This window comes from Aspergillus bombycis (assembly GCF_001792695.1).
Source record: "Aspergillus bombycis strain NRRL26010 chromosome Unknown contig00007, whole genome shotgun sequence".
NCBI lineage: Eukaryota > Fungi > Ascomycota > Eurotiomycetes > Eurotiales > Aspergillaceae > Aspergillus > Aspergillus bombycis.
The window spans coordinates 168,655-190,392 of NW_019170009.1; the positions used below are offsets into that span (position 1 = coordinate 168,655).

The following is a 21,738-nucleotide window of genomic DNA, read 5'->3' on the forward strand; positions in this document are numbered from 1 at the left end:
CGGCGGGGAACCCGTACCATTCTAGTAAAGGCCAAGGTAAAGAGAGAGGCTAGAAACACTCCATCTTCCAGAGACAGGGATACAGGAGAGACAGCGCGAAGCAGGAAAGACTTTGGGCAAACTCCGTACTGCGCAGTAGGAGAGTGGCGGGGATATGGCTCACTGTAGTTAGACAGGTAAGATTCTCACTGCTGGCGCACCTGCCTCATGTTTTAAATAGTCCGCTACTAGTAGTAGTTACCATTGAGAGCAGAGCTGCAGGAACCGACGCACGCGAAATGTTGCTCATCCAATTGAATATGGGTTCGACCGGGAATCCCAGCCCCTGAGAGCAAAAGTACGGAGGAACTCGTACGCATTACGCTGCTGGGACGGGCCGCCGATCAGCTCGCTCGTTCCCCGGGCTAGTCATTTTTCTTGGAACTAGACCTGACTCGTAGGCTCCACCCAAGCTGGGGTAGCAATCCTTTCGCAAAATTGAGAGGGGTTCGTTAGAGACGGTGGCGCAGGGGTTGCAGGGCGCAATTTGTTCTTGCTCTCGGATCCCCGGGACTGCTTCTAATTTAGGGACTGAGCGCCATATAATAAGCAATGTGGACTCCAGGCCCCCATCGTCTACAGGACAAAGTTCCATATGTTCAGCCAAGGTAGGTCGATATGGCGACAAAACAGACCTATTTCATTCCATTTGATCATTTATTGCCCGGCGAATATACTGGCCAGTGTGCCGCATACAAGATAAATGGAAAAGATCGCTGCAGGTCGAACCCGAGACCCTCGATCACTGCGATTAAGAAACTTCACAAGGAGCTTCAAGACAGCTACAGAACCGGGATTGATGATGACGAGAGAGAAACTAAGCTAAAGAAATTGGCTGAGCTTACTATCTGCGGGATTCAAAAAAAAAGAATAGCTGGAGCCATAGAAGATGCCATTCGCCAGTGGAACTCTGAGCTTAAGATGCAAAATAGTCCGGCTGTTAGTCCAGCAACACCGGCGAGAAATTTCAATGCACAGTCGAAGGAGGACGAGGGGAGTTCCAAGTTGGTATTCACGCCATATAAATCTGCCAATATGGACAAATACGTCGCGGACAAACTCGATCAGATGGCTGACCGCAAGATAAGTACAAAATCCACCACGGACAGTAACAAGGAGAAGAGAGACCATCTATATATCTTTGAGTGCGAAGATGCGAAAGGCATGTGCAAGCTTGGGTACTCTTCCAATCTCTCACGAAGGGCTCGTGAACATGAGAAGTGCTATCCTAATGTTACGGAACGTCGGTCCATCTATTGTCCAAACGCGGACCTATTCGAAAGGGTGATACAGTGCGAGCTGACTCAGGATCGGTACAAACATAAATGTGGCCAGTGCAACACCACTCACACAGAATGGTTCAAAGCTGACCTCGATGAGCTTTACCAACGTGTTAAAGTTTGGTGCCGGTTTTCATTGGGCTTCCAGGACCCCGAGAAGCGAGTTAATGTGCGTATTCCATCTCCTGGCTTCTCTTCAGATCCAGACAGATGGTACAAATGGGCTCAAGAATGGGTTCAATTCTGGGAGAACCCAGTATTACATTCCATGCCAAATACGCCAGGCAAGCCCGTTGTCAACAATGCTATCGTGGCTTTGGAGGAACTCAACCTCGAGGACGATATAGAATCGGTGCCTGGACTTTCTCCTTCAAGCTCTGCATCTGGAATGCCCGATGATGATTACATCGATCCTCCCACCCCAACCCCAATTGCACGCTCACGAAACGGAAAGCCCGTCTTGGGAGAGCGTTTAATCATACCGGCTGGATCGCCCTCCGTTTACCCGGAGGAATACTGGACCCCCGTCGAGAGTATGTCGACACACAAAGGCCGCGTCCTCTTTCCTCACGTCCCCGGCGCATATCCTGCCTCGCCGGTGAAGGTCACGCCGAAGAAAACTATTGAGGATGAGAATGGATTGGCGGATATTCTTGAGAACATGACACTTCGTTGATTTCTTTTGCTTTGACTCTGATGACACCCTCTCGCTATCTTTAGGCTATTTGGCATCGTTTATAACTTTGCTGCTTGCTTCGATTTATGCATTGTTGATTTTTGTTGCACGTTAAAGCCTGACTGTGGTATATGAATGGAATCCTTTTCTGCTCAAGTTCCGGTTTTATCTAACAGGGCCCCATCTATAGTATAACGCTGAAGAACCTATTCTGGTTCCGGGGACGAATAACGCGTAGTTCAGTTACGGCATGGCATCTTGCAGGGGGAGTATGTAATGCGGATGCAATCAATCTTGTCAAAGCTGGCGAGCCTGGTGTGCGAAGCCGACATAGATGAGTGTAGTTATGAAGCTTTGGCGAGGGTGTAATTGGTTGCAATGAGCGTAGATGCTCATTATTCCACCACTTTAGACTTCCGCTTGTGTATAACTTTTATGCATCTAAACGCAGCATAATGGCAGCGAGAGCTGTGATCAGCAGACCTCGTCAGTCTAAGACCAAGAAGGAAAACTCGGCGAGAAGGAAACAAATCCCTGTCAGGCACTGTCTCCACAATACAGCCTTGTCTCGCACGCTAATGGTGACCTCTCTCATCATAGCGCTGGTTCTGACTCGCTAGTGTTGCGCGATACGAACAAGGGTCTGGATCCGGCCGCACCGCAACCTGCAAAAGCCCGTGCCTAGTTGGAGTTAACTCGTCCTGTCCCCAAGCCCCAGATCAGAGGAGGCTGGGGATCTTTCCTCCCACCAAAGCCCATTTCCTCCCACCAAAGCCCATTTCGTCCCCGAAGCCCCACTCCTCTCAGGGACGGGTGATATCCCCGAACTGGATGGCCAGGTGCCTAGATATCTGAAAGTCCTCACGAGCACGTGGAACATTTTCGACCTTTATCTTCAATCTACTTGAGTAACCTCCATTCGCCGCACAAAAAAGGCATGGAATATCCTTCAACTTCTGCTTTCTTGTCTACCACTCTGAGCAAACCTCATTCTTGCTAGAATAACCCCAGAACCATGCTTCATTGGTGTTGGCGAAAGACTTTGCGGGGGGTAAATGATATGATCGAAGAACCAGCAGTAACTAAACGTGGTGGGTACGATGATAATTGTGATGCAGATTGAGAAGAGCTAATCTCACGGTCAGGAACATTGAGAAATGCATAGAGTTCTGGCTGGAAACAAGTAGCAGAATTAATGGACCGGAAGTTAGGTCTGCTAACTGACCCTCGGATAGAGCTTCGCCATTGCTATTATTCAACACTGAATTGTTTCAGCGCTTTCCTGAGTTTCCATTTAGGTATGTATATTAAGGCTCCGAAGACAGCGATCAATCCCATGAATCCCGGATCGGATATAGTGGATACCTTTCAATTACCTCGTCTGCTTTCTACTGGCTGTGCTCCGATGCATAAATTCTAAGTCAGGTTCCCGGATCGAATAGCTAGGATCTTCCAGGATCTTGAGACAGCTTTTCTAGAGCAGCTATGTTGTTGGGAGTCAAAACCACGCACTACAATATTAATATCAGAGCAAAAGCTACTTCAAAGCACTAGCAGTTACACTACTCAGATCATAATAGATACACCTTTGGACTTGCTGGTTAGAGTAGTATTAGTATGCTTCTTTTTTCCACTTCCTGCCCAGTTGATTCAGTCTACAGCACTACGTCTGAAATTTTCCGTTTTTTAATTAAAACGAGCACTTGTCTAGACAGATGATCGGCTGTCACTGCTCAACACTTTAGTTCTACTTATTTCGGGGCGTTTTTTGCTCGGCTGTATTCTACCTAAACAGTTGATGTAGATGTTAAATGCATTTCCCCAATGTTCGCTATAGAGACCCCTGGATGGCATAGACCACATAGAATATCCCTAGGGTAGGGGTTTAATTCAGGATTTTTTATCCGATCTGGGCTTATCACCATTAGAGGCATTCTAGGAGATATTTGATGAAGAAATAGATAGTAGATAGAGAAAGAAAAAGGCTTGGTCGGAGGTGACGCGTTTTATATGGAGACTTCCGGTGGGTCTTAACCTTTCCTGCCTTGACTGCTGCGTCGTATAGAAGACATTCGGAAGCACTTAGGAGTTCAACTTTTCATATGCCAATCAAATCGCCATTAGAAATGTTTGGTCTCTTGATGAATATTTCTATAGCCCCAATCGGCAATGATGTGGTTGTGTGGCGGCGCTTGGAATCTCCGCTGCAGGAACGGCGGGAATTAAGGGCCCCACTGCAGCTTGTCTGCTATAGCCTGTCATGGAAAGGAATGCCACAACGTGTTCAACGCAGAGACGCAAATGCGGACTCGCTTAATCAGTATCAATACAATTTCCCCCAACACAGGCAGTGTGCGGGCTTCATAGGCGAATGTTTACCGGACGGTTTGCAAACCACGCAACTGATAGTTGAGCTATATAATACTACCACGTTTCCTGGTCAAGCCCTGAGGTTCACATCCGAAGCGCAAATGTTATAGTAATAATCATGGTTCGTTGCATTGTTCTGGTAGCCCTGAGCTTAGCCCTAGGTGCCTCTGCGCTCCCCCAGGCAAACCGGAGAACAGCCACGGAGAAACGCCTTCAGTTCACAAAGAATGGAACTTTCCAGCTATCTATCTTTGAGGACTTACACTACGGCGAAGGTGAGCTAATTCTTCGGTTTCAATACGACAGCACCGCTAACTAGGTTTAGCGGAGGCCACCGCCTGGGGACCAACGCAAGACGCTGAGACCAAGGTTGTGATCAACACCGTCCTCGACAACGAAAGCCCACAGTTGGTCATTCTCAATGGCGATCTCATCACCGGAGAGAACACTTTTTTGTCCAATGCGACCAACTATATCGATGAGCTTGTAGCGCCTCTCGTGGATCGCCAGCTCCTCTGGGCTTCTACCTACGGTAACCATGACAGCGATTATAACCTGTCCCGCAGTGCTATCCTGGAGCGAGAGAAGACCTACTCCAATAGCCTGACAAAAAGTATGGTCTCGGGAGCGCTTGCTGGTGTATCCAACTATTACCTGCCCGTTTACCCGTCGGACTCATCTAAAGACACCCCAGCCCTTATCCTGTGGTTCTTCGATAGCCGTGGTGGGAACTATTACCAGCAGCTAAAGAATGGGAGTCAAGTTCCGCAGCCTTGTTGGGTTGATGAGTCGGTTAGTCATACGCCTTATTCTCTTGTGGCTTAATATCCTTTAACTAGGTAGTCTTAGGTGGTTGAATGGTTCATACAAACCAACACAGAGCTTAGAAAGAAGTATGGCAGAGTGATTCCTTCAATTGCATTTTACCACATTCCCGTCAACGCAATGCTTGCCTTTCAGAAGCAAGGGGTCAACGCGAACTATGAGCCGGGCATCAACGACGATAATCCTTTAGACCAACAGGGTGAGGCAAGCGGGCAGGGAGAGGTTTCGGGAACTGTGTTCAGCTACGCCGGTCAAGACATTCCATTCATGGAGGCAATGCTGAACACGGAGGGTCTCCTGGCGACGTTCAGTGGCCATGATCATGGTGATGACTGGTAAGTGGCGGCCTGCTTTCTGCCTTCTCCGTTCGTCCATGCTAAAAGAAAATGAAAAGGTGCTTTAAATGGGACTCGAAGCTTCCCGGTATGAATCTGACTGGTAACGGGTTGAACCTGTGTTTCGGGCGTCATAGTGGGTATGGAGGATACGGGTCGTGGACTCGGGGATCACGACAGATCCTGTTGGACGAGACGACTCTGGAAAAACAGATCTTGACATGGGTTCGGTTGGAAGATGGGTCCGTCTCTGGCAAAGTCAACCTTAACTCTACTTATGGAGAGGATTGGTATCCCTCCGTCACGACAACTTATACGTGAAATAAGGGCAGATTGACAAGTCTCTTTCCGGACACCAACAACAAACTCATTACTTGCCACGGCTTCGTGGAATAATCTTGTCGAGTATTCCTACAGCTCCTACCAAAAGGGCAACTTGCACATGCTGTTGTAGTCATCTGTGTCGGTAACTTGTGGGTTACATCATATAGACGAGTGGGACAGATGCATACAGTGCACATTCCGAGAGCCACGCCAGGGCACTTGTTACCGGATAGCAGTGTATTTCTTGCGTTCCTGACAGCTATTGTGGCTGTTCCTGCCGTTGTATATACATGGCCACTGGGTAGGAAACATATGCCATGTACGCACAGTAGAATAGTGTAATTGGGCTTAGCAGGAGGTGTTGGAGTGACAGTCAATCTGAGACAGAGTATTTGTTAAGTTGGGAAGGGATGATCCCGGTGGGGATGAATGGAAATTGACATTGTGGAAGAACAGATTCAAGAGTACAACCCAATGAACCTAGGGATATGGTCACTTGTTTAGAGGTAAGAAGATGTGCAAAAGAGTATATGTCTTAATCGTACATGGCATTGTCCTGGCGGTTGTGTAGTAGTCCTCAATAAAGACGTAGCGTATGGTATAGGTGTGTCCGTACGCCCTTAACGGATCCACTGTGAGAGGGTTGCCTCAATAGACCCTGCCACCTAGCCCTGGAGAGGCACCGAACGATGTTGAGAAGGCGTTAAGTGTGGCCGCGTCAGAAAACCCTTGCGAACCCGATACCCAGGTACTGGCTCATCCGGATTGTATAAGATTACGCCAATCTGTGCAGAAACTCTCCACGTGTCGGATGTTGCCTTTTCTTGGGTGGCAGCCGGTGTGACTTGTAATCCTCTACCACAGTCAAGCCAACAGCCAAGTTTTACTCATGATGCCAGTAGCGATTTTCCCACCAATCCCACGGAACTGCCCTTAGGCAGCGTTCAAGGTCCACGAAAGAACTATGTATGCTCTCATATAGAGACCCGGAACCCTCGTCCTTCCAAGATAGCCAGCCCTTCTGTTGAGACTGAGAGAAATATTGTCTCCACCCCAGTTTCGAGTTGTCACCATCCCCCAGTCACTGGAGGCCCGTGGAATTTGAATGGAACGGTTCTTTCCATCGACCTTTGGCATACAGACTTTCCCACCCGCTTCGGCAAGTCCACCTTTCGTGTGTTCGATAGTCAAGTTATTCAACTTCTTACGCTCGTCCACGGACCCATCAAAGCGTCACCTCCAAAACCCATTCCTGGTGCAAATACTAGCACAAATAAGCAGAAACTGGACCGTTCTGCCGCGACCGCTGGTCCCCTTTTATCTGAACAGAAGTAATACCTTCTGCAGTTAAGGAAGAAAGGTTATACATAGAATGAGATCGCGGCCAAGTTTCCAGGCAGAAGGAAAGGCACGCTTCCAGCTACCTACTACACAACGCCGAAGAAGCTGCACCCCTCGATTTCTCTACCCCAGCAGCGTTCCGGACGGTCTCCATCAGAGCCCCGACGCTCCCGTAGCCCGTTACGGAGGCTTGGACATCCACGGTACAGTCTGCGGTCAATGAACAAGTATTGATCTATTGCTTATCTAATAATAGTTGTTACTGTTATAATATGGTTACAGACTTAAAACTACAATCCGACAGATACTGTATATTTTCTATACTGGCGGCTTATTTTATCTAGCGGTTCTCAATATATTATGTTGATAACAGTGCTATTCCTCAACGCTACCGCTCGCTCCTATTCACTGCCTCTTTCTATGTAACACCTAACACAAGTGTCTGGCATCGCAGTTCTGCTATTGGTCCACTATTAATCTTCCTCAATCTCTCTCTTGGGACTTCGGAGGCTGGAATTAGCAAGTTAGAATACCAATCAATATCAGATAAGTGAGGCTTGTCCTGAGGTTGCAGCCTTCCTAACGCATGACTGCCCACTTTCTGCTTTGATGGCCATCTCCTTAGGTCTGTACTATCTCCACTGTAGAGTTTAGGAAACAAAAAGAGGGGTGTTGCCACCAGTTTCGTGTTCAATTGTATAACTTTGAAATGTAGCCTATTGTATTCGTGGTAGCCTCTACGTATCGAAGGGATTTTCAGCCACGGTGCTCGTTTCCGAAACATTAGACCTAAAATTAAACAGAAAAGACCTTTCGCATATCTGGGATTCCAATGAGCTGGCTTTCTTGACACCCTTCAGTCTCCGGCCATTCTTCCCGTACCGCAATCAGAGGCACTACCGATAAACAGAATCAAATCTTGTTTCCTGGCAGCACACAGCGCCGCCATGGGGCCCGTCTATTACAAGTCCAATGAGGACCCATAGTTCATTTCCCTTACAGCAGTATATGGTCGTTTATTAGCTCGTCCATAGAGATTTCTGGGAGCGTTGGTCCACCACCGCTTCCACCTCTCTCGTCTACTCGCATCATCAGGTTCTGGTGTCATCTGTATAATTGTCGTTCTCACGGCCCGACGAAGTATCGTTGTCCGAATCGACGCCAGGTTCAGTGTCGGAGTCGGCTCTAGAGCTGGTGTCCGTTCCCGATCTATTATTCTGGCTCGTCTCCCCGCTTGATACAGCAGCAGCAGGTTTATGGCATTGCTTCCGGGCAAGCGTGAATTATCCACAGTGGCGATGGGATGGATCATTTGGACAGAATGGAAAGGTGGACGAGAAGGGCGAGCAGTCAATAGTCGTCTTAATGAATGATTGGTAGAACAAAAGTACTAATTTGTACACTAATTCCAGTTCCTTATTAGGTAGCGCAGCGCTTAGCTCAGCCAAACTACACAACCCTGCAATAACACGGAGGAGAGGGGTAAGGGGCATCTGATGTCTTGGGCGACCCAGGATATTCCGGCAGTTCCTACTGTGAATTTCTAGTTTTAGACCCGAGCTTCCTGATGACGCTGGAAATGTGTCGCCGGCCCACTGATTCCGGCCACGGCCCACGCTCACTCGCCCACGTACCCCTTCACCAGGTGCCTGGCATTTAGGACTTGAGGGGAACCGCGGTTTGTCGTATTTGTGTGAAGCGTTGAGCTTGCGGGGGGGGGGGGGGGGGGGGTGATTTAGGTGGGCTCATTGGTTCCGAGCAGTTGATAATATCCTCGTTGTCACGAAACAATCAAGTAACGACCTAGACAGTCATTAGCATATATACCGTATATAGCTGGACAAATGGCATACGGTTGACTCAGTAATATCATAATGTGTTGTTGCCATCCCGTAGCCTTCCTGTTAGTTTACAGTAAAATCGATACGTTTGGCCTTCTTATGCTCAGTGAATGTAACCCACCTACGACAGATTGAAGTATCGCGCGGTCGGCTAAACCGATGCAAATGGTCTCCGCCAGCACGACCGAGGATTTCAGAGCAGCCAAAGAGATAAAAGATCCAACAACAGAGGCACGCTTAAGAAGACTGCCCAATGACATATCCCGGTGTCCCACTCCAAAAGGTGACCACGCCGCTGGCACATAGCCAATTGGAGCCTCGTGGACCCTGTCTGGGAGCGACAAACTGATTGGGCTTGGCGGCACTTAGGGTTATCAGATCCCTGTCCGATGGTACTGAAGAGCCTCAAGGGAATCGATACATAAGCCCACCATGGCTGGCGAGCAGTGTAGGACGGCCCAGAGATTAGCAGATCCTGCCCACAATCATGGCATGCCAACTTCCTCACACACAAGAGTCATTCAGAGCCTCTTGCGATCGTTGCCGGGCGAAAAAATTAGCCTGCGTCATCTCCACACCAGAACAATCACGGACCGCGGGCCAGCAATGTGAGCGATGTATTCGGGCGAGATTAGAATGCGTGTTTAGTCGCCGCGCGCAAACGCGCAAGGGTAACAGTAGCACACGGCGATCAAACAAAGAATGTACCAGGAACAACACACCATCGCAGAGGTTCGAGATACCAGGTGACCCGCAGCAACCGGCGGGGACTGGACGTGCTTTGATACCATCCGAACTACTCCCCGGCTCCTCCATGGACCTCACAACCTTGAGCCCCTCTGGAGAACACATATATGGGGTGGAGTTACCGCCCGTGGACGATCATATTCTCCATACTCATATCAGCTCTTTCTCCAAGGACGAGGAGAAATTCTTTCAACAGCATCTGCTCGCAAATCAATTTGACATGTCCGCCTTGCCTTTAACAGCCGAGAGCACCTACAGGTCACCACTTTGGGTGCGAGGATCCTCCGAGCCTCAAGACTCCTCCACCGATGAAGGGAGTAACTCTTCTCAATTCCTGGATGCCTCTGTGCTCGTGACTGAAATTCATGAGCAAACCGTTTTACTTAAAGGCGACTCACGCCTTCCGAGCCTCGGTGGTGCCGAAGAAGCCTCCGACAAGTATCCCGTTGGCCCAGTTTTGGGGTTGACGCGAAGACTTGCAGCTGAACTACGACACTTGTGGCAGCCAAAGTTGTCGGTCCAAGACAGACAACAACAACTCCGACCCACCTCTTCTTTCTCCACGTCGACATACCCCGTGTGTCCGGAAAGCATGGATCTCTTTAGCGTACCTCGAGGTCAACAAGCACCGTCAGAAGTTCTCGATTCCAAGTCAATTTTCACAAAGATGCCGGACTTGGCAACCAATCTGCTAATGTTGACCGGTTACGCGTCTCTCGCGAAACTATACACAATCGTATTCAGCCAGATCCACAATGTCCTCAAACGATTACCGGAATCTGTCGCCTCCTCTCGCCATGCACCATCTCACGACCTAGGGGAAGCAGAGCTACTACAACCAGGGGAGCTCTTAGCACCGACTAGTACTTTTGAAGCTTGCAGTAGAGTTTATATAACCGTGCAAATGCTTCTGGACGAGTTTCAGGCCGTGGAGGATATCGTTTCATTCGCTAATCTGCATGACCCTGAGACCTCACCTTTTGAGAAAGAAAACAATTCATTAGAAGAGGCACAGCAGCAGCAGCCGCTCGGAGCGGATCTGAAATCCCATCTAGGCGGGCTGACTCGACAAATAGAAATGGTCAGGGCAGGTTTGAAGGAAGATATATCTCGCACATTGAGGATTGGCAGCCAGAGAGAGTTGAGGAGCGTACTACAGTATGGCCATTATCTTAAGGTATTGCTTCGTGAAAGGATGGGCTTATAGAAGAGATATCCTACCAGATAAACTGCAGGCCTCTACTTTAGTAGTAAAATAGCAGCATTGTTGTTTATGAGGTACTTGTCTTACAATGATACTCGAAATCGCTTTGGTCGATGGCATGATTGAAGCACGCTTTTCCGACCTCTCTATGGTTCCAATGACCTTAGTGCAGCGCGTAATCAAGCTGCCAGCTGCCCTATGTACGGAGTACTATGGAAACTTTACCAGGTTGGAAAGAATCTGCACATGTGGAGACTTGATGATCTTCGTATTCGAAGCTCCATGGATTCTCGGGGCACACGTAGTAAGTTCCCACTATGCTCCGCGGACTTTCCATAAAATCTCCGGGTGACCTCCATGGACCTTGTAATTGATACCATACCCATAACCGAAAGATTTGTTCATATACAGTGAGAAGGTCATTTATTAAAAAGGCTTATCGGCTCATGCTTTTCTGATCATTGTCATGCAGAGTGTAAAGTAATCGATAAACCCTCTGAATATGGGCCAAATTCAAACTCCTACGGCTTCCAGCGGCTCTGAACACACGTCAGTCGCATACCGTTTCTTCTAGTTATTATTCCCACAAAGATGCGTACTGACAAAACAATAGATTCCGAGCATGGCTGACGGTAATAGGCGCCTTCTTCACTTTCTTTTGCAGTGTTGGATTTATCAATGCCTTTGGTGTTTTCCAGGACTACTATGAATCACATCAACTGAGTAGCCACTCTAGCTTCGACATCTCATGGATCGGTTCCTTCTCTACTTTTGCGCTCTTTTCTGGTGCTCCTATCGCTGGTGTTTTGGTTGATCGTGTTGGACCGACAGTATGTAAAACCACCTACGCATTTATCCTCCGAAAACAGATAAAACAGACGACGGCTAAAGGAGATGGACTCTAGGTACTTCTCATATTCGGCGGCCTGGCAATGCTTGTGGCCGTCTTCATGACTTCACTTTGTCAGCAGTATTATCAATTCTTTCTTGCGCAGGCCGTGCTTCTGGGCACCAGTATGTCTTGTCTCTTCTGTCCGGCGATCGCGACGGTCTCTCGGTATTTTCACAAGAACAAAGGGCTAGCCATGGGGGTGACAGTAGGAGGATCGTCCGCCGGGGGTGTGGTCTGGCCGATTGTGCTGAATGAGCTCCTTAATAAGGATGGTGTGACCTTTGGCTGGACGATTCGCATCGTCGGGTTTATTATGCTCCCACTCCTCGTTCTCGCGGTCTTGACCGTCACCCCACCAGCGAAGAAAGCCGATGATGATCACCATCATCATATGTTGACTGACGAAGAGGAAAGGAATAAAAGACACGAGGTAGATGGAACTCACGAGGTCCTACAAGAGGAAGCCAATGCACACAAACAGGGTCTCGTTTCGCTTCTTAAAAACACCACCTTCATGGTGCTCTGCTCGGGGCTTTCCATTTCCTACCTGGGTATGTTCAGTCCATTCTTCTATGCAACCTCCTACGCGCAGAGCCTGGGCCATTCCACCAGTTTCGCGTTTTACTTAGTTTCTATTGTCAATGCGGCATCCCTCTTTGGCAGAATTCTCCCGGGGATTTTGGCAGATCGCTATGGGCATTTCAATCTCTGTGGTACAGCAGCTCTGCTATCTGGAGCCACTGCGCTTTGCTGGACCGCAGCAAAGAGCTCCGGGGGGCTTGTTGTATGGTGTCTAGCATATGGACTTACGTCCGGTGTACGCATCCCCTCTCCCCCAAACCACAACGCTTCGAATTTTGCTAATCCTAACTCGCAGGCTATTATGAGTCTGCAATCCGCTTGTGCAGCTCACCTGGCACCACACGAGCTCCATGGTACAGCAGTAGGACTTCTCATGGGATCAGTTGCTTTGACGTGAGTTTCGCTGCTTCTCCTCTTCTACCTGTAATTCCTTCTTTCAACAGTCCTATTGCTAAATTACACCCATTTCTAAAATCACAGAGCTTTGTTTGGTACCCCCATTAGTGGCCAGCTGGTCGAATCTTACGGATATCTTGCCTTGTCAATGTATGCCGGGGCATCCCTTGTTGTGGGCGGCATTCTCATCTTTGTGGCACGGTTCAAGATGGAGAGGAGAGTATTTGCACGGCAATGATTTTTCTTCGCTCCCCTCACACCAGTCCAGCTCAGAACTCAAATGCTTCCAAACTGTTTTAGTTGCCTTTCTGCCGCCTTTTCTTTAGGGCCAAAAAGTCTAATGACCCTGGAAAGAGACTGTTCAGCCGGCCCCCTCTCTTTCTCTCCCATTCTTCCTTTTGTTTTCTCATCTTGTTTTTCTTTCTTCCCTTAAACGTATAGAATATTCAAGGAGACGATCACAACCAGATCCAGTAAATCAATGGCTCCAGTTTTCCGTTTCATGCTTAATCATGTGTACTTGGTTGTCTTGAAAATGACCGGGCGTAAACTTAATGTGGGGCTCAGGTTAGTATGTTAGAATGATATCAAAGTAACCTGAACCCACTAATTATGTATCTCCCAGCATCATCTTGGACTGGTATACCAAGCAGTATCGATATTGGAAGGTTTGTCTGAAGCGGAATGAGGTCAATTATATCACGTCATACTAAATATCGCCACCCCCCCCCCTCCCAGTTGTATGAGGTTAGTCTTCCTGTTTGATCTGAGAAGATCAATATCGGGCCGGCCTGCTGTGGCCCGTTCTTCCGTGTTTTTCCGTGTTCTCCCATATCCGATTATAGACTATGTTTTGACCATTAGAGACACAAAGGAAGCAACAGGCAGCAAGCTTGTAATAGTATTGTCATGGAGTGATATGGAGCTATCGGGATAGGTATTTAAAATACCGGCATAGAAAACTGTTAGAGCACCTACTCCTAGTAGGCATGCCTACATGAGCAGACCACATTAAGTTACTATACACAACGTTTACTTCCCCTTAGTCACCTCCAACCACATAGCCTAGATAGTAATAATTCAAGCAATACTTTAGCCTCATACTTTCTCCTGTAGCTACCACTCCTTTCGTGTCAACAAAAGCTACGTGAGCTGAAGAACTCATGGCAAACTTTGAGTCCAGCTAGGTAGATATGCCAGTCTCTATCCACTTCTTCGGTGACCAGCCACGAAATCAGCATATACTAGATTCCTAGCCACCGAACTTCCCATGCAGGGAGTAGCTGTATCTTCTAGACATCAAGGACATCCCGGAATTACTGATGATTTACATCCATGAAATCTATTCTGCTCAACAAAGCAACTAGAACATCAATCATGCACACGCAGTTGGAGAGCGAATCGGAGTAAACTCAATCTCCCCCTCCGATGTCACCGTGAACCGGTCCTGTCTGGTGCCTTTCTCTTTACCAGCAGGAGTCATGAAATACCGCTGCACGATGGCCACGGTCACCATCTTGAGCATCATGTCAGCAATGTTCTTCCCGAGACACCGCCCGCGGCCGATCCCGAAGCGCAGCAAGCCGTATCGATATGCCATGGGCGAGACGTCGGCGAAACGCTCGGGGCGAAAGCGTTCCCCATCGGAGCCCCAGATGGCCGGCGTGGTGTTGAGGCGTTTCCAGTCGATGACCGCGGGCGTCTGGGCGGGGATTCGATAGCCTCCAATGATCTTTTCGGCTGCTGTCTTTTCGGGCAGGGAAAACCCTTTCGTCCCAGAGGTTTGTTTGTTAGTGGAAAGGAATTGCTTGCCACGAATAAAAGCGATTTAGGGGCGTTGAACTTACATAGCGCCGGACTCATGCGAACAGATTCCATTGCGGCATAATGAAGAAGGGTATCCTTCTCCAACACATAATCGCTTAGATTATAGGATGGTTGGCTTTGCTTTGCGGTGATTTCCTCTCTCAGGGATGACTGGAACGATTGATTGGCCGCGATGTTGATGAGGAGACATGCAATAACAGTCGAGGTCACATCGATGTTTGTAAATAACAACTCGTTCATCGTTTCTAGGAACTGCGGTGTATTCATTTTTGGTTCAGCCACACATACCCGAAAGAAAAGGTGGGGGTGTTGCTAGAAAAACGAACCTCAAATTTTGACATCTTTCCAGACTCAACACCTTTGTAAATACGCTCAGCCGGGCAGTGAAGCTTCTTCTATATGCTCGATGTGAGCTACACATTCTCTCTCTCTCTTCATGACAACAACTACCAGGGCTCCGTCTCTCCCATACCGTTCTTGCTTTCGCAATAATATCGAGATTCAGCTTTTCCCACGTCGCTTTGAATGTGTCCAGACGACGTCTCGACTGCGTGGGAAGGATATTAAAGATTTTCGAGACGGTGAGTCTGCCGAAGAAAGCATCAAGCATCACCTGTTCATGGAGATCATTCAAATGCACAAGATCTTGGTATGTCTAGTAGTGCGAGTCAGTCAGCTGCAACAACGTCCATCCTTTTGGTTCTATCCTAGGTAGGGAATATACCCACCTCCGCGTCGAGCGCGTCTCCATATACTGTCAACCCCGTCAAGCGAAAAGGCAGATACCGACAAGCGTCAGTGGGATTCCGATGAAATGATCCCAGGGTGGCCTCTTGTTGATGAAGATCACGGCCCTTTGACAGCCCAAGGGCCCACCTCTCGATCTCCATCGCGAATATATCTGCCATGTTCACGCTTGCCAGATGGGAGAATTCGGGCTCGAAGTGAGCGCGCATCACGGCCCATTGTTGCCCTCCTTGAAGACCCAGGCATTGACCAAGAAGTCTTTTGAAGATGGATAGTTGTCAGCTGCCATTGCCCACAAATAAAGAGGTTTTCAAGACTGGGGGTGGCTATATTCACCGTCCAAAATAATCGCCGAGATTCATGTTGATTGGCTTCTTGTGATCTGGGAAAAATAGCAGATTAGGATGGATATTTACATACAAGAGGATTGTTCGAGTGGGAAGCAAGAAATACCTTTGGCATCCTTTCGATAGAACTCTCGCAAGTGATCCGGGTGTGTAATTACCAGCTCGCGAGTCCACCATCCATTCTGGATTAAGTATGGCTCTTCGCCCGCGAGTTTGCGGCCTTCCTGGGACAGTTGATGACTGCATGAGGTTCTTCCTTAATGTCGAATCTCAAATCGTCTTTTCTGCGTTTAATTACCTACCCATGCGAGAACCGTCGATACCGAGTATCCTTCTTCAGTTGCTTGATTTTGAGACCTTGACTGTCTTTGAAGTCATTGCTGATCTGTATTGGCGCGAGTCAGTGCCCGCTTTCTTGAGGAGCAGTTCGAACCACTTGCATTTCTACAATATCTTGTGTAAATAGCGAGCAATACAACAAAAACCGTCGCGCTGAACATAGAACCCATTGTCTGGAGCTAATGAAGGAAATTTCTGCAAGGAAAAGTTTTTTCACGAAGGGGGGCGCTGTAAGCGTGTATAACCCAAGTGAGTTCAAAGACTCGATATATACCGCGGAATTCCGGGTCTCTTTTATTGGGCTGATTTTACTACCAAAGAGAGAGAGAGAGATTTTCTCAAAGAATATTTTCATACTCCCCATCGGAGCATACTCACGCTGCCCTAATCTCCGAGTTTTCCCGCATATACAGCAGTACGATACTATGGGAATTCGCCATCAAGAAGACGCGCGTAAAGACCTTAGAGCTGAGTATCACATCTCTACATGACTCCACTCGAGAACAATGTTTTCCGAGTTTCATATGGAATTCTACACGTTGGGGTAGATTTTGATGGCTCCCTCACCGCGAGTGAATTCGGAGTGTGCACACACCACCGAAAAATTCCGAAGAATTCCGCGCGCAGTTGTTATCCACTAAACTGGTATACTCGGTTGACCTCGGTGATCTTGTCGGTCTTGATAGTTACACCGTCCGTGCCTTGTTTAGTGGGGATCAGTTGGTGGCAATGGCGGGGATGATGGGTCGGTCCGTCGCTGACCCAGTACAGGCACAATTATCTCCAGATGTAGTATCCGATTACTCCAATAGATCTGGTGAAAAAGGAATAAAATGAAGGGAGTCCGGTTGATGCTTCTGTCTATATATCGAGGCAGGAGGTCCAGCACTAGGTTCCATATAGAATCAGTCAAAGCAACTCATCTGAAGCAATCCGCTCAAAGTAAATTTATTACGAAAATTCTTCGAAGCACAACTTCTCTATTAAAAGAAAATGGCATGTTTTCTCTTTCCTGCAACAGCGGCACCCAAAGGCCTTCGCCCGCGAAATTGTTATGGGACAATGTACACGGACATAGTTCGCGCATCCTCCGACGCCATCGACGCCTTGACGCTTTATCGCCGTCTAATATTTGCCGAGGATGCATATGTTGATAACGCTGGGTTCACCGCGTTTGACGCTCATGTCGGTGACACCTCCTGCCAGCTGCGAGCTGGAATGCTCCTCGACTTGACCAAGAAGCATAGGTACTGGGCCTTGAGCAGCAGTGACAAAGAAGCGTCCTGGCTCGATAAATACATCGAACGGCTCACCGACGTGCGTGATGGAGCACGGGAGATGCTGGCCAAGCTCACGATCGAGCGCATTCACCCGGAGAAACTGGGCATTGGTCCCAAGAAGGATAGTCCAGACGGGTTACTCCGCCACTTGGGATGGGATGAACAGGAAATCTTGAGTTCCATTACGGCTATCTATCCAATATCCCAGGTAAAAAAGCCACGGACTCACAAAGGCTGTCTAAACGGCTGGGATTTGATCGAGGAGGGGCAGCAGGAGCAGCTGGTCACTAAGTGCCAGGAGAATGCCTTGTGGCAAATTTGCAATGATCCAGCAGTACTGAACAGCTCTATTGCTCACCACGAAGACATGGACATAGTGATTGTGGATGATACCGACGTCAGACCAACAGCGGAAAGGGTCCCACCGTCATGTGCATCCACAGCATCGTCCAACGACGGAGTGGATGGGATTGAATGGAATCCACTAGACGCATGGACGATGGTCCGATTCATCACCTACTGTTTTGTTCTTTCCAAGTACAAGGGCTTTCGTCGGTTCCAGCACGTCGTGGGGGCGCGCATCGACCCTGAAGCAGCGACCCAGGCAGGTGACGAAATGGTGCGCGATGTGTGGGACTATAGTCTCTTCCACTACAAGTATTCCAAAGCCACTCGCCGAATCGAGCTGGAGTTTGGGCTCTTGCAGAGCTGGGTATCGAAATTGAGTTGTGCATGGCTGTATGATATTGCAAAGGCATCATCAGCCTCACCTGGAATTGATAGGTAAGCCTCCCGATACAAAGCCCCATTGCATGGCAGGAAAGGCTAAAGAAACTAATATCCTTATAGTTTGATGATGCGTACCATCCGGACCTCTTCAACCAACCTAACCTGCATCCCGACATATGTCGGTTATTTGGCCATGAGAGAGCTATGGGGGAAAGACGGCGATCCTTTAATTCTGGTTGATCGGCATTTCTGTGATAGCGGTAAAAATTTCCAGCAAAGTTGATCCAAGAAGTAAAGGGAATCAAGAAGAAAGCTGATGACTTTCAGGTTACCACTCCAACTTTTTCTTCGCCACGCTCAGGCTCAAAAGCACGAATGCAACGGACCGAGATGGATTCCCACCACAGCGCCTACCCCTCAAGCAGAAAGTGACATGGAAAATTGAGAGGATCAGCAAGGAGTGGCTCCAGCAGCATGAAGATCAACACCTTCCGCACGTCATCATCATGGGAAACAGCATAGAGGGCTCCTATGATGATTACATGACGGCCTCAAGCACTCGCCAGCGACATGAGGAACACGACTGCGACGACAACGACGCGCACATTGCCAAATTTTTGGTTCATGATCACGATCGACTAACACTGTCCTTTTTTGCGAGACACAGGCACTATACGTTTGATCTGAACAGTTCCAAAAATAGTATTAACGTTGCCGATGAGCGGGACGAGGTTGCAGCGCAGATGGAACGGGTCTTCCCTGGGTTAGCAGAGCAGTGGAGCATTTCCGACCAAGAAGCAGACGCGATGGGTACTGCAGGCGATTCATTGCACATGTTTGCCTGGCAGCATGCTTTCACGGAGACCAAGGGCCGGATTGCAGAATTGGTTTCGACGGCAAAGGACACGCTGCCGATTTCGGCCCCATTGGAAAGGATTCACTGATATGGTCCCAGAAGCAGGAACCATTAGTTATGCGTGGGGAACCTGTACATAGTGAAATTATATATAGAGAGCACGTTTGTGCTATGATCTAAAGCCATCTTATTTAGAGCCTTTGCTCTTTTTATGGTTTGGAGGTTCCAGACTCAAAGAACCAAAGATATTTTCAGTTGATCTGAACAGACCAAGTGAAGACAGTGAAAAAAATGCAACAATAGAGCAATACTCAGTTCTTACCAGTGTACCACCGAACTTGGAACACGATGACTACAAGCCATCCACTGGGATTGTCTCCTCTTTGCTTTAGCAACCAGGCCCCCCTTTGCAAACAAGAGCCTTCCCAATTAGCCATAAAAAACAGTGCCCCCGGCATCCGTCATATGGTGAGAATCCAGATCATCGAAAAGAGAACCCCAAGAAGGCCCATCTATGTTTTGGCCCAAATCGATGTATTGCTGCATCATGGCATCAAATTCCCAGTCCTCGACATATAGTTGTTGTTGTTGTTGTTGGTGGTGGTGTTCCGTTCGGGCTGCTGGCTGTTGGCCGCCACCACTGGCAGTAGTTGCTGATGTATATTGGCCGATAGTGTTAGACAAAGACCTATGGAAGTCGCTTGACGGATCCGGGGATACTTGACTGATTCTGCTGTCAGTAGGTGGTACCACCACCGTGAGAGGCACAGTCGAGGACTGGCTTTGTTGTAGCCTTTCTTTGTGTTTCTGCAGGATTTCCATGAGGAGGTGGGCCAGTTTCGCGGCCATGGCGGAGTCTTGTTTCAAGCTGTCGAGCATCCTGCATGCTCGGGTGACTTCGGCTTGCCGCTGTTCCTCGAAACCTTCCACTTTGTTGGAGCAGAGGTCCATCACCAGCACAACAGTGGCCATGAAGACGTGGTGCACCACGGTTGCCAGCCTGGCGGGGATCAACTCGAGGTCATCCTTCTTTTCCTCCAGCTTGTAGCAGATCTGCAGAACCGCGCGGGAGGAGTTTAGGCAAGCATTTCTGGAAAACGTATATTTGGGATCGGTGAACCCCGCTACCACGAAATGCTGGTGAAGTCTGCTGCGTCTGGTATAGATCCCAAGGTGGATCAGATAGCGCTGGAGGGTAAGCTGGGGCGCGGTATACAAGAGTTCGCTCCCCTGGTCTAGCCGAAAAAAGGCCGGCAGGCTTCTGATCAAGTCCTCGAATTTGCCGTCCAAGAAGATAATCTGCTCGTAGTTCGCATTCTCGATCATTTTAAAGGGGGACAAGGAGTCAACCACCGCACGACAGATTTCTGCTAGCCGAACACGCTGAAGGAAGTAGGAGGTAGATAGTAGTGAAACATTCCCAGCATCATGATCACAGCTCTCGGGATAATGCGGCTGATCCACATGCATCTGTGATAGCTGAATTGAATAGGTGCCCTCCTGTGGGCCGGGGGTGAATGCCAGTAACCTTTCTCGCGCTTTAGCATTAGCAGAAAAGCTGATCAGTAACGACTGCACCTTACCAGTCTGTGGCAGCAATGTGCCACCATAACCTTCTCTTTACGTCAGCTTCAATCTGACTTGGCGGTGGATCTGTCTCTCCTTTTCTTCGGGGACTATCAGTCTTGTGTAAAGAAAGATCTCGGGCCATCATAATCATGTTGCTATGAAGTGAACGGAACATGGGGGAGAACCCTTGGGAATTGTAGATAACGTAGGAGATAACGATCGTGGCCTGGAGAACTTCAATCGAGGCAGCAGTAGTTCGCTTCGAGTACTCCAGAATATCCAGCGCTGCATTGCTCCAGATCAAGGACATGGATGCAGCTTCTGTCGCAGATAAGAAGACCAGGCATTTGCTTCTCTGTGGTCTCCATAGATGGCTGGCACTAGCAAGTATGCTGAGCAGCAGCGCGACATCTGCCACTTTGCTTTGAACCGGTGTATCCGGGTGCATATACACAGCGTCTATCACATGCTGCAGGGAATGAGGCTGGAAGACGGGATGGAGGTACTGGACATTGTCCAGAAAGTATTGGGACAGTGTCATGGCCTCATCTTTGGTAGGCAGCTGAACACTGGGTGGCCAAGGTGCTGCCTCATTCCGCGTCGCTGACACATTCTCAAGTAGCTGGCTTATAGGTCCAACTTTGAATGGTATGTTGACTACATACGCTCTAAACTGGCGGCCGGATTAGATGCAGGGTCAGCGCAGTAGGCATTGACTGTCTTAACAGTTGTAGATAATCTTACAATCGGGTTCTCAAGCGTGCCGATGCCTTCAAGCCATCTAGATGTCACTTCATGCTCCTCGTTGAAAGCGAACCCTGGTATAACCGTGGTAGTCAATGCGCCACGAGTTGATGGTACCATTGCAGTAGGCACAGAGGGTCTGTCATCCTGCTTGCCAAACACCGCCTCCTCAAGCCTTTCCAGGCGAGCTTGTAACCCCGCGCTTTCAGCTGCTGCGGGTACAGCTTCTCTTCGGTCCGTGCAGTCCGTGGATGTGGAACCAGGGTTTCGTGCAAAATATTCACAGCCGACGCCACGGGCGGAGCAGTTGGAACAAGGTCGTTGGCGGTTACACTTGAGCTTCTTCAGCCGGCACAAACGACACGATACCGGGTTCTGGCGTTTGCGGCGAGCTTGATGACCATTGGGCTGAATTGGATCCATCGGGGGCAGTTCTGTGGATGAAATA

General features: G+C 48.7%; 7 protein-coding genes across 7 annotated transcripts; 5 read left to right on the top strand and 2 right to left on the bottom strand.

The window, feature by feature from the left end:
* Positions 1 to 657: 657 nt before the first annotated feature.
* On the top strand, positions 658 to 1,995 carry ABOM_001828 (GIY-YIG nuclease family protein; the record flags this gene model as incomplete). The annotated part of the gene is made up of 1 exon (XM_022528958.1): positions 658 to 1,995. One exon carries the CDS (start codon positions 658 to 660, stop codon positions 1,993 to 1,995), a length of 1,338 nt encoding a protein of 445 aa, XP_022393469.1.
* A 2,488-nt stretch (positions 1,996 to 4,483) lies between these two features.
* Positions 4,484 to 5,846, top strand: ABOM_001829 (metallophosphoesterase family protein; the record flags this gene model as incomplete). Its single annotated transcript, XM_022528959.1, has 4 exons — positions 4,484 to 4,640; positions 4,691 to 5,157; positions 5,215 to 5,525; positions 5,585 to 5,846. 4 exons carry the CDS (start codon positions 4,484 to 4,486, stop codon positions 5,844 to 5,846), a joined length of 1,197 nt encoding a protein of 398 aa, XP_022393470.1.
* Positions 5,847 to 9,518: 3,672 nt separating this feature from the next.
* On the top strand, positions 9,519 to 10,985 carry ABOM_001830 (Zn(II)2Cys6 transcription factor domain-containing protein; the record flags this gene model as incomplete). The annotated part of the gene is made up of 1 exon (XM_022528960.1): positions 9,519 to 10,985. The coding sequence occupies one exon, from the start codon at positions 9,519 to 9,521 to the stop codon at positions 10,983 to 10,985; it is 1,467 nt and encodes a 488-aa protein (XP_022393442.1).
* Positions 10,986 to 11,484: 499 nt separating this feature from the next.
* Positions 11,485 to 13,090, top strand: ABOM_001831 (putative MFS monocarboxylate transporter; the record flags this gene model as incomplete). The annotated part of the gene is made up of 5 exons (XM_022528961.1): positions 11,485 to 11,531; positions 11,596 to 11,812; positions 11,888 to 12,691; positions 12,752 to 12,849; positions 12,937 to 13,090. The coding sequence occupies 5 exons, from the start codon at positions 11,485 to 11,487 to the stop codon at positions 13,088 to 13,090; spliced, it is 1,320 nt and encodes a 439-aa protein (XP_022393441.1).
* A 1,137-nt stretch (positions 13,091 to 14,227) lies between these two features.
* ABOM_001832 (cytochrome P450) lies at positions 14,228 to 16,282 on the bottom strand (the record flags this gene model as incomplete). Its single annotated transcript, XM_022528962.1, has 9 exons — positions 14,228 to 14,619; positions 14,700 to 14,931; positions 15,006 to 15,074; positions 15,152 to 15,334; positions 15,408 to 15,684; positions 15,763 to 15,808; positions 15,880 to 16,013; positions 16,076 to 16,158; positions 16,250 to 16,282. 9 exons carry the CDS (start codon positions 16,280 to 16,282, stop codon positions 14,228 to 14,230), a joined length of 1,449 nt encoding a protein of 482 aa, XP_022393385.1.
* An 823-nt stretch (positions 16,283 to 17,105) lies between these two features.
* Positions 17,106 to 19,065, top strand: ABOM_001833 (uncharacterized protein; the record flags this gene model as incomplete). Its single annotated transcript, XM_022528963.1, has 3 exons — positions 17,106 to 18,175; positions 18,242 to 18,381; positions 18,449 to 19,065. 3 exons carry the CDS (start codon positions 17,106 to 17,108, stop codon positions 19,063 to 19,065), a joined length of 1,827 nt encoding a protein of 608 aa, XP_022393384.1.
* Positions 19,066 to 19,406: 341 nt separating this feature from the next.
* On the bottom strand, positions 19,407 to 21,713 carry ABOM_001834 (uncharacterized protein; the record flags this gene model as incomplete). Its single annotated transcript, XM_022528964.1, has 3 exons — positions 19,407 to 20,505; positions 20,561 to 21,219; positions 21,291 to 21,713. The coding sequence occupies 3 exons, from the start codon at positions 21,711 to 21,713 to the stop codon at positions 19,407 to 19,409; spliced, it is 2,181 nt and encodes a 726-aa protein (XP_022393387.1).
* Between the last annotated feature and the right edge of the window lie 25 nt (positions 21,714 to 21,738).